This window comes from Urocampus carinirostris, chromosome 13, assembly GCF_059441175.1.
Source record: "Urocampus carinirostris isolate Australia breed hairy pipefish chromosome 13, RoL_Ucar_1.0, whole genome shotgun sequence".
Classification (NCBI taxonomy): domain Eukaryota; kingdom Metazoa; phylum Chordata; class Actinopteri; order Syngnathiformes; family Syngnathidae; genus Urocampus; species Urocampus carinirostris.
In genome coordinates this window covers 2333036-2345336 of record NC_142361.1, presented here as the reverse complement: position 1 = coordinate 2345336, position 12301 = coordinate 2333036, and the positions used below count along the sequence as shown (strand labels likewise).

At 39.4% G+C, this 12301-nt stretch overlaps 1 protein-coding gene across 2 annotated transcripts in view; it reads right to left on the bottom strand.

Moving 5' to 3' along the window:
- Positions 1–12301, bottom strand: part of slc8a1b (solute carrier family 8 member 1b) — a 213727-nt gene that overhangs the window by 27849 nt on the left and 173577 nt on the right. For both annotated transcript variants that reach the window (XM_088351428.1, XM_088351429.1), the window contains exons 6-7: positions 5918–6075; positions 3411–3510 (exon numbers count right to left, since the gene is read on the bottom strand). In XM_088351428.1, coding sequence (XP_088207554.1) covers positions 3411–3510; positions 5918–6075 — 258 coding nt within the window. The remainder of the gene's footprint in view (positions 1–3410; positions 3511–5917; positions 6076–12301) is intronic.

Genomic DNA, 12301 nt, shown 5'->3' with positions numbered 1-12301 from the left:
CACTTATGCACCCAAAGGTTGAATATGCACTTTTTGGCTGGTATGACTTTTACTCCAGAGAGACTTTAAGTCCGAAAAATATGGTATGCATGTTTCATTTTTAGGTTTGTGAACCTTAAAATGGGTTTTTGTCTGATCATCTTAAACCAACACAAAACAGCTGAAAGTCACATTATCAGGACATCCCTACTAGCAACCCTAACCATTTTCCTGGCACCTGTCCAGTTTTGTAGATTGTTGTCATTGCTTGTGATCAATGTTCCTTCTATGCTTTGCGCACGGTGCAGACCTTCTCTGGGCATGATCTAATATATCCAGTGCAAAAAAATCAGGGCTCGAAATTGCAAGATTAATTCACAAAGAATTTTGCCCATACTGTGCATGCGGGTAAAAACAACGCAAGCTCCCTCTGCGATGTGTATTAAACGTGACATTTTGAAGTTAATGTCAGGACGAAATTGAGTAAACAAAGGTATGCTCGCATGTGATCTTGAGTTCTTGCGCCAGGGAGAGGGGGACTAGAGAGGTGGTAGGGGCAAAGAGAGAGGCTTGCAGTGAACTTCCTTGCCTTTGAACTTCCTTCATTTCCCCTTCCACCTATCTAATCCCTCTATCCCTGGCGCAAAAACTCAAGATCGCATGCGACCCCATGATTATTATTATTATTATTATTATTATTACTATTATTATTGGGCGGCACAGCGGCTGAGTGGTTAGTGCATTCGCGGAACTGTTCTGAGATCATGGGATCAAATCCAGCTGCCAGACTTCCTATGCGGAGTTTGCATGTTCTCCCCGTGCTTGTGTGGGTTTCCTCCGGGCACTCTGGTTTCCTCCCACATTCCAAAAACATGCATGTGAGGTTAATTGGTGGGTCCAAATTGTTCCTAGGTGTGAATGAGCGAGTGAGTTGTATGTCCGTGTGCCCTGCGACTGGCTGGCAAACAGTTCGGGGTGTCCCCTGCCCAGTGCCCGAAGATTGGCTCCAGCAACCCCGCCGCCTTACTGAGGATAAGCAGTCCAGATAATGGATGAATTATTATTGTTACTATTATGATTTTATTCTTATTTATCACCAAGACATTGAAATATGAAGAGACAAGTGTGGTTTACTTGAATTATTGCCTGCACAGTAAGACTTCGGGACCTTACTTACCAACGTGACTATGTCAATGTTGCCATGCAAGTATCCATCTCTTTTTAGAGATTCGGCTCTTTCAGCTTGGCTCACCAAAAAGAGACGGCTATTTTGGGTCCCAAAAGGATGTTCAGATAGTTTGTGTTGCTTTAATCCATATAAAATCCTTTTTGATATAAGATTGTGAAAATAATGACTTAAAAAGGGGGAATATAAAGCAAAACAAGACAAAAATTTAACAGAAGAAAGAAAAAAATTACTTAAAAAATAAATAATCAAAAATAATAAAAAAATCAAGGAGTGAAAAGCATGGAAATAATAAACAAGAAGAAAAACATCAAAAAAGAAAAGGATACAAGAAAAAAGGAGAAAAAAGAGGAATAAAGACTTTTTGGGTGTCTCTGATTGTGTCACGGTTGCCATGGCGCCCAATTGGCCCTACTCGTGAGCCGCCAGCTTCAGCTTGTTGACAGATTGGCTTCCCCACTATTTAAATCCTGTCCTGTAAATCCCCTTTTGTCAGTCTGTGAACCTCTGTTTTTCAAGGCAAGCCTTTTTTTGACCCCGACTCACGCCTGTCCCGTTTTTTGCTCCTGTTTGTCTCCCGCTTTGACATGTATTAATCTCGACCACGTCTGCTCTCCCGTCCCGAATTACGACTCGTTTCTGACCCCGACCACGACTTGCTCTCCCAGTCCCGGCTACCGACCAGTTTTGCACCCTTGACACCATCATCGCTTGCTACAGGAGATCCACTTCCGTTTTCGGATCACAAGCCGAGTACGAGAGCGAACACCGGATCGTGGGCGCACCCCTTCCTCGTTCCTTCAATAAAACCTGTGCTAAACGTTACACGAGTGGGTCCTGTTTCCGTTCTGGTCCTAACAGATTGGTTAATTTAAATACTGTAATTAACACCTGCAAAAAGCTCCTGAAAATATTCTATGAGACAGTTGTGCCAAGCGCCCTCTTCCATGCAGCAGCGTGTTGGGGAGGCAGCGTCATGAAGAAGGTTGCCTCTCGTCTCAATAAACTGGCGAGGAAAGCGAGCTCTGTTGTGGGCACAGAGCTCGACAGCCTGACAACAGTAGCTGAGAGACGGGCACTGAAAAAGCTGCGGTCAATCATGGACAATTCATTACATCCACTACACAGCATTATATCCAGACAGAAGAGCAGGTTCAGCGACAGACTGCTGTCACTATCTTGTACCACGGACAGACTGAAGAGATCTTTTCTTCCTCATCCCATGAGACTATTTAACTCCACCCAGCGGAGTAAAGGCCCACACTAAACCACACCCCCTACATTGCATATTACCGTACTTTTTTTGCAGTGTGTATTTTATGTAGCACTATTTAAATACTCTATACAACAAATCACATTGGGTATTTGTATATTGTATTCCTTTTGCTTCATTATTATATTGTTCTCAGCGAAGGAATGCTGCTGGAAATGTGAATTTCCCTGCGGGGATAAATAAAATATCTATCTATCTAATTTGCAAATACATAAAGTCAATCCTTTTGGTAACATTGTAACTTATCTTAAAAGTTTAATTAAATACTTATCATTTGTCCATCTAACTAAATAAATTCACATCATTTTAGTCTTATGTTGCAAAAGATACTAAATAAAAGCTAATGTAAAAGTGATGGGCTGTGCAAACTTTCCAAATGTAGTACATTAGTCCATTCACTAAAATGTGAAAAAAAAGGAAAAACCCTAGCCCTTACTGTAGTTTTAATTGCTTCTAGTCTGGTGCGCCTTAAATAAGAAACAATATCACCAAAGAAAAATTAACGGGAAGTGCGCCTTATAACCTTGTGCACCTTATAACCTTGCGTACCTTATAACCCAGTGTGCCTTATAGCGTGGAAAATAGAGTACATCTATTCATTAATTCATTCATTAATGATCTTCTCAATGACTTGCTTGTTGTGTTTGAATACAAATCTATATAAATGCCCTAGAAGTACCACCGAGGCTCAATAATCATTGCATTTGATGTTTTCTTGGCTGATTTTCTTTGAATTCGCTCCTAGTTGCCTGGCAACAACATTCTAACCACACTTGAGAAAGTGGCACATCTGAAACTCAACAGATGGCCTGACCTTTACATATATGTACCAACATCAGCCGTTTCAATATAATGGAGCAAATGGCAGCGTGCCCATCAAAATAAAAAAAAAAGCCCAAAAGGAGTCGTTGTCAAAACATGATGTATAAAGTACATGTATACATACATATATAAGCATACAGGAACCCTTACCTGCGCTCACTGTGATGGCCTCTATGAACTGGTCCCTCCAGCTGTTGGTTCCCACCAGTAGAGCCAGATTGGTCTTCTTTATAAGCTTGTCCACAGTGTTCTGAAAAGGACGACAGCAAGTTGTGTAAAGTGCCAGTGTGTAATATTTGACCACTAGAAGTCACTGTATTGTGTGGTGCAGTGGTCGGCAACAGACGGGCCGTGGGTCTTTTTGTGCCAGGCCGCACAGGAAGAAAAAAGGGGCTTTATTGTTTGCTTATACTTTATGTGTGCCTGTATTAAAATGATCCCAAAAAAACTCAGTTTGGGGGAGAGTTTTTCCAAGTTTTTGTGGTAGTGTATAACAATAATTCAGGGGTGTCCAAGAATGGGACAGGTTTGGTTAGCTGAAAATGTGTGAGGGCTGGATATTTAGCCTGGCATTCTTTGAACAGTCTTTAAACAATTCGCCCTATGTTAATCGTCTGCAGTGCATGGCGATCTTAGCTCACCTTTGTCGTATTTTCATTTGACCAGCCGTGTCTCGCAAAAAGTGTTGCTGTGCCATTAAAATAGCTTCCAGTGGCATAACATTTTTACAGCATTCATTTTCAGTTAGATTTTTTTAGTCAGCATGTTTTGTCTGGCAGTGCCTCGTGATATCATATTTTTCGAAAACAGCTACAGTCTCTTAGCAAATTAGGCAGACATGGTTGTTTCGTATTTCAATTAAAAAAAAAAACATTTACAGTCGGAAATGGAGTTGGTTAAATTTCTCACAAGGTTTCCTTATCTGGAGAAATTGTGATTATTTTTTTTGTACAAATTTAGTAGTACTGCGGTCAACATTACTGGTGTGTCATATGTGATTATTTTTATGACAGAGGCCACGGGCCCGCCAAATTTTGATCCGGAGCCATAACTGGCCCCAGGGCCGGACTATGGATAGGCCTACTATAATTGCTCAATGCGTGATCGGTCCACTAATATTGCTGATAAAACCAACTCAACATTGGATGCAGCAGGAGTCTACAAAGCACAATAAAGAATACAAATTAGAGAGACTCATAGTGACCAAACCCAATTATTATCATTTTCATTTATTTTGGCCTGCCTTTTACACGAGTTTTGCTTGTTGGGGGCACCAGTAGCAGCAAGATAACAGATAATTGCGTCAGGTCCCTCTGAGTGAACCTTGTGTTATGTAAAGGACATGCAAAATTCTCTACCTAAAGGTATTTTGAAAAATGCACTTTTTTCAATGATTGAAGGTTTTTTTTTTTACCACTCATAGGCGCTAAATAATACATAATGTCCTTTTACATATTTATATTTTCTTCAATGTGCAGAATTCCAAAATCTTATTTACATTTTTTAATGGACTTTTTTAATGGAATAAAATAATGCCGCAAGTTGTTATACCAGAAAGAGTACTTAAAAAGGTCAGTTTTTTTAAGTGTGCATGTGTGTGTTTCCGTGTGTATGCAAAGCTTTATTTCCCACTTCCAAAATCCATTCAACACAATTAACAACACAGTTCTGCTTTAAAAAGGGAAAAAGGCTGCATAAAACAGTCTCATTGCTTGCTTCATTAGTACAGATGCGTAGATGTGATAGCAGCACTATTATCTCACTCCTTCATAAATGCTATTCCAAAGAGCCTTAATTGGAAGGAGAGATTTAAATACACAAAAAAAAAGGAATATTTGTGAGCCTCACTTTTTTGTGGCAGTGTAAATAGAAATGTCAATAAAAAAATAAGATGAAGAAACTCCTCACTACCTTGCTGGTTTACCCCTTTGCAGGTTTGGAATTAAATTGATTTTGTTCTTATTGTCATTGATATCATTGTATCGTGCATTGTGTTTTGTTAGACAGCCGCAAGGACCGAAAAGAGCAAAGGCAAGAGAGGTGCTGCGGGTACGGCCAACTGCTAACGGCTCGGCTAACAGCTCTTCGAACCCACCGCTGTGGACCCTGTATCTTGCCAACGTCAAGTCCATTGGCCAAGATTTGAAGCAACAACTTGCAGGAAACTGCTACACTCAGGACGCTTTTTCAACCCGGTTTTGTAAATAAGACGATCTTCTTGGGTGCAACCAGTAGGGAGCGGTGACGCTTCACGTGACAACGCCATAATGACAAGCCACCAGAAGCAATTGTGTGTCGGTGTAATTTTCACAAGTTTTCATCATTTTTTGGATATTGTCAGACTGCCAAGAAACATGGCAATGGCAACCATTTCCAGCTATTTCAAGCATTTTACCCAAAATTCAAGCATTTTACGGACATTGAAAACACAACAAAAAACTTTTCAAGGATTTCAAGCATCCTTACGATCTCTGCTTTGATATGTGTAAAATATGGTAGTTCTTTTATGACCGCTTAAGCCAGCTACCTTAAATCTGGTGCGACTCATACAAATACAAAATGTACTTTTGTTCTTAAATTTGAACATGTGCACTGTTGTCCGGAAATTACGATAAATGAAAATGAGTGTGTTAGTAAAAATTGTTGGTCAGCCTTACCTTGAACTCATAGGACTCTTCAATGACCACCTCCAGTCTTACGTGATCTCCCAGCATGGGGCGACCCATCTCAGCGATGCGCCTCTCTTCCTCGTCCTTCCCTGTCAGAGCTTCAAGTTCGTTGGCAATTTCCTCATGGTTTTGCTGCTGCTTCTCTTCTGCACAAAACCCATGTACACAATTTTTGATCCACCAACCTCTGTTTTCAATTGAAAAAGGGACTATTAGCTAACATGGCTAAAAATATAGAGTTTGACCAGTTATCTGCGGGCCGATTATCAACACCGATATTAGGGAATTTGACGGATATTGTATCAGCTTAATTTTATTTCTTCTGATTTTTATAAAGTCACAGATGCAGCTGCCGAAGGCTCTGTTGCTCTTACCCCTACAAACGCTTTTCTCTCCATTTCCCTTCCCGAACCTCAACCCACACCTTCTAAATGGAGAAGCGACTAGGGGCGGAGCCACGAAAGCAGCAACATTAGAAGAATAGCTCTGCTAACTCTTCCTGACATGTCTTTGTCGGATATATAAAAAAAGGTTCAGTCGCATTTTTACTTCTCGATGAGACTTATCTTAGAAATTCTGAGCGCATTAATTACGGGTATACATTTTCACATGTTATTGTCACACTAAATCGCAAGAAGGTGCTCTAGGCCTGTGTTGATAATTTCAACCTTGCCGCAAGTGTTGATCCAGCTATCCATCCATCCGTTTTCTGCGCCGCTTCTCCTCAGTAGGGTTGCGGGGGATGCTGGAGATCATCCCAGCTTTCTGCGGGCAGTTGCCAAGGGACACATCAAACTGGTTACTAGCCAGTTGCAGGGCACACAGAGATAGACAACTCACTCGCTCATTCACACCTAGGGACAATTTGAACCGGCCAATTAACCTGACATATTTTTTTGGAATGTGGGAGGAAACCGGAGTTCTCGGAGGAAACCCACGCGAGCACGGGAAGAATATGCAAACTTCGCACAGGAAGGCTGGTAGCTAGATTTGATCCCATGACCTCAGAACTGTGCCGCAGACACGCTAACCTGACATGCATGTTTTTGGGAGGAAACCAGAGTGCCCACACAGGCACTGGGAGAACATGCAAACTCCACGTGGAGAGGCTGCGGTACCTGGAAATGAACCCTGGACCTCGGCACCGTGGGGCTACATGCTAACCACCCGTCGCGACCCCCTTGCCGTGTTGTGCCAGCAAATGTCCCGCTGCGTGAAATTTTTGGGCACGAAACCGGTCACTTTTGACAAATGACAGACATATATGATCACATTCTGCAGATTACATGCTGCAAATAGGTAAATATGCAGTTGAAAAGCTGAAGGTGGAGGTGACGTAAGTGACGTAGAGATAGATGGTGGAAGCAGCGGATTGTTTACCGTGACAATGACACAGAGGATGAAAATGACATTGGATTTAGTCATTTGGAGTGAAACTGATAATTTGGTCAGCATGTTATTAATACTATAATGATCTGAATAACTAAATAATATGTTACGTCGTTACTGATATTGACAGGCATGTCAAAAACGTATGCAAAAAGTTCAAGCACTCCCTCCCATCACTCGCCCTACTCTGTCTGCGCCAAAGGTAAGCACATCAGGCTCCCTGTTCTCAGAATGTTGTGACATTTTTACAAAATAAATACTTGCATCTGGTTTTGAAACCAATATGTATGAAAAAAATGGTCAAAATGAGTTTAACCGATCTTATAATAATAATCGCAAGAAAGAGACAAGTTTAAAGAGGTATGTTTGTTGATTTTGCGACACGGGCTCTGGCATTATTCTCTTTTCATAATTTTTATCAAATCATCAAAAATAAATGTGCTGAAGACTAAGCTTTTGTCTGGGGCGCTGTAAAGTTAGCTATTTTTAGTTGTGCATTTCTCAGACTCCCATGCTATGAAATTAACCTGTTTTTATATTCCTAATATACAAATAATCATCACACACACATATAGTCACGTTTCAAAGATCAGTCCATTTCTATTCAGTCTAATTCCATTATTTGTAATACGTTTCAGTCTAATTTATTTGTAATGTAATATGTCACTCATGTGTGACTCCATTTCCTGTTTATGTGTGACTTCTAGATAAACCACGCCTACTGACCGGATGTTGTCAGTACGACTCGGGCAACCTGGCAAGATGGCGACTGGGCTGTGCTCCCTTCATCCGCAAAGAGATCAAAACTCAATAAGTGCTTTTATCTAAATAATTCCGCCAGCAACGAGTTTATATCTTTGTAAACTCTGACAGGCGCGGGTTTAGCAATTTAGTAAATTTGTCTCATAATATATGGTGTGGCTCTTTCCCAAAATAAAATTAACATATTTTGCTTTTATGGCTCTTTGAGTCAAAAAGGTTCCCGACCCCTGCTATATATTTATATATATATATATATATATATATATATATATATATATACTATACCCTTTTCGCCGCGCTGAAAACACAATACTGCAAAGAACTACACAGTATCCGGCTGCGATCAGAGCAAATGATCAAATCAGAGTCATAAGAGCAAAGAAAACGGAATGATTAGAATTGTTATTTCTGAAAAATACATGTTTTATGTATATTTCCAGGTTTTGTAGGAGATATATTAAGGAGAGCAAAATCTTTTGGGATATTTAAGTTTTTTTTAATAAATACATTGACATTGGAGCAAAGGAATTTGAATGTTATTTTAATGTTAAGTTGTTTAAGTTAAGTTCTAAGTTGTATAATTTAACAAGCTATTTTCATTTAGAGCAAAATAATAAATACTGTATAAGTCATTTAAGGTTTGAATTTAATATTCTTGTCAGTTTTTATTCATATTTACAGTGTTCTCGTTTGCCCGCGTCCCTGCGTCCTAGATGCATAATTTTTGCTGGGGACGCATAGGGTCAAGTCAACGTGCGTCCCCGGGACACAACTTTTTTGACACAAAATTGTCATTTTTACCCGATAACATTTTTTTTAAACAACGATTTACCGCACTCCAAACATTTCGTCAGGCAGATCCGCCATTGTTGTTTTGGTCTCGCGGTTCGAGTTTTCGTCTGCACGCCAATCTTGGCAAACGGGATCTCGTTGTTTCGAAAATACGTCATTGTTGTGGTGGTTGTCGTCGAGGGAAGGTGAAGGCTAAGTATGCCTCCGAAAAAAGTTAGTATTAGGTGGAAATCAACACAAAATTGGTAATTTCTTCAGTGTCAGTAATAAGTCAAAACTTAATGCAGAAAGTGATAACAACGGCAATAATTCCGGCACGAAAAAACGGCGGAGAAATTCTTCGGAAGATCGCGAGGGCAAGGAAAACACGTGTGTTGAAGCCAACGATTGACGAAAGAAAAGAAACAAAAGAATACTCCTAGCAAGAACTTTTCTGCCAAAATGGACTCTATTATATTCCTGGTTACGCTATGAGGAGGATGATAATAGATTGGATCTTGAGAAGGCATTACAACTGTGGCGGGACAGCAAACCACGAAGAATAAATGAATTGGAAAATCTGAAGTGATAACTTGCTTTGTATTACCAATTAACTGTGATGATTAAAACTGCACGAATATATAGACTAATAATTCAGCAATATTATTTTGTGTAATGTACAATATTTTTGTGAAGTGAAAAATCTGAAGTGATAACTGCTTTGTATTACCAATCAAGTGTGATGATTAAAACTGAATGAAAATATAGATTATTATAATTATTTCAGCAATACTATTTTGAATAATTTGCAATATTGTTGTGAACTGAAAAATCTTGAAGTGATAACTGACTTGTATTACCAATAAACTGTGATGATTAAAACTGAACAAATATATAGATTTATATTATATATTTGTCTCCGATTTACAATGTCAACCTCGATAACACTAAATTTTGGGGACCCATAGATCTCTGTTGGGACCCATAGATTTTTGAGCATGCGAGACCCCGGGACCCATCACTTTTCACAGGTAAAATTAACACTGTATTTATGTTCCAAAAACATTAAGTTTAAGTGTGTTCAATAAATGTTTATACTGGTTGGCCCCCGACCTTAAGTGTGTTTTGCATTTTGGCCCCTTGTGCAATTGAGTTTGACATCCCCGATGTAAAGTAAACTGGAACATGTCCCTAATCAATAGTCTTGGAATAAAACGGCAAGATAATGTTTTTAAAATATAATTTGATGGTTAACAAAACCAACACACTTTTATAAAGTACAACACTCTTATTTGTGCAAAAAAGGGTTGGTTTGTAAGAATCTAATAAACAAATAAACGAGGAAACAATTAATAAAAGGTTTATATTTCGCAGGTTTTTTCGTGACTCTCGCAAAAAATAAGGGATTACTGTATAATAAAATATTTGATTAAATACATAAATACATCGATACATAAAGAAATGTTCTAATGGGATGCTTCTTGGAACTTGTATAACACCGTGAGTGTAAAATTGTGTTTGAAAGATGCTATTACAGGAAATTTGACTTTGCAGGAAAGTGGGAAATTCGGAAAACTGACCAAATGTGTTTGTACAGAAGCTAAGAAAGAGAAAAATGTGAAGGAAGTGAGTACCGTATTTTCCGCACTATAAGGCGCACCTAAAATCTGTTTTTTTTTTTAAAGCTGACTATGCGCCTTATAATCCAGTGCGCCTTATATATGGATCAATATTGAGCCGCGACAGGTCTCGCAACTTACGGTAAGCAGCCACCGACTCAATTTTTCGCGTAGAAGAAGAAGTGCGCTGTGCATACTGGGAAATATTAAACAACGATTCTCTTTTATTTGTGCGTTTGTATAAAGACCCTGAAATGGCTCCTATTAAGAGACACGCTTACAACGCAGAGTTTAAACTCAAGGCGATCAGTCACGCAGTAGAACACGGAAATAGAGCAGCAGCAAGAGAGTTTAACATTAATGAATCGATGGTGCGGAAGTGGAGGAAGCATGAGGATGAGCTGCGCCGAGTAAAGAAGACTAAACAAAGTTTCCGTGGCAATAAAGTGAGATGGCTGCAAGTAGAAGTGTCAGTACAATACAAGACGGAGCCGGACGTGATGGATGGCCCATTCACTGAGATGGTCAATTTGAACACTGCAGAAGAAGAATTCGAGGGATTCGTAGATGAGGAGCTGATAGAGTGAGCTTTATGTTTTTCTTTTGTGTGTTTACGTTTTACATTTTACAGTTATTATGTTATCGCTTTATTGTTATTGTTTTGCACTTGTTATTGTTTTTGCACATTACGAGTGTCACTATATTGCGATTGCACTAACGTTTAATTTACCATAACAGTATCAGACGTTTTTTTGCGTGTTGACTAAATGGAGGAAAAGTAAAATGTTATGCCTTGCTGTTGTTCAAAGATGTTAAAGATGTGTCATGAAAATGCTTTACCTCAGAGAAAATAATAAAACAGCTGTTTATTCATTTTGGGAGTGAATGGAGTTGTGGAAAGCTTGTTTGTTATCTATTAATAAAGTTTGACTGACCTATCTGACTGTTTTGTTGACATTCCCTTCAGCGCGGCACCATCTAATGGTTGCATAATGTAACTACAGCCTCTAATGTAGTGCCTTATAATGCGGTGCGCCTTATGTATGGAAAAAGTTTTAAAATATATCATTCATTGAAGGTGCGCCTTATAACATGGTGCGCCTTATAGTTCGGAAAATACGGTACTCGCACAATTGAGAAGAGTTGAAAAGAATTGCACGACAGAAAGCGGAGTTGGCGAGCAAGCACATGTGGACAGAAATGAACAAACTTCAACACGAAGACGAGCTGATTCTCAAAACTTGGAACGCGCTTCCAGTCGCATACCACACACTGAGGCGTGTGAGTATTGGTGTATTGACAATGTTTGGATCGACATATTCATGTGAGCAGTCATTTTCACATCTCAAAAACATCAAGTCCAACCTATGACCACGTTTAACGGATGAAAGCCTCAATGCCTGCATGAAGCTTAAACTCACCAAGTACCAACCAGACTACAAAACCCTCAGTCGCAATAATGGTGAGTATTATAACAACATTATTTAAAATAATAAATTAAGAAGCTTGTTATGCTCACATTTAATTGAATTCAGTCTTAAAATATATTATAGGCTCTCACTGAAACCAATTTCCAAAAATTGTGCTTTTATGGCTCTCTGAGTGAAAAACGTTCCCGACCCCTGGGTTAGGGGTTAGGGTTTTCTTATGTAGCTATTTAAAAGCAGTTTTAGAGGGTCAGCTTCTATGCAATTATGCACAGTAATTTGTAACTGGATAGTTACTTTTAGAGTAACGTTCTACTTTTGGGTGTCAGTAATCTGGGTGGTAACTGGTTACGGCTAAAGGCATGGTGGCTTACTGGTTAGCAAGTGTGCTTTACAGTTCAGAC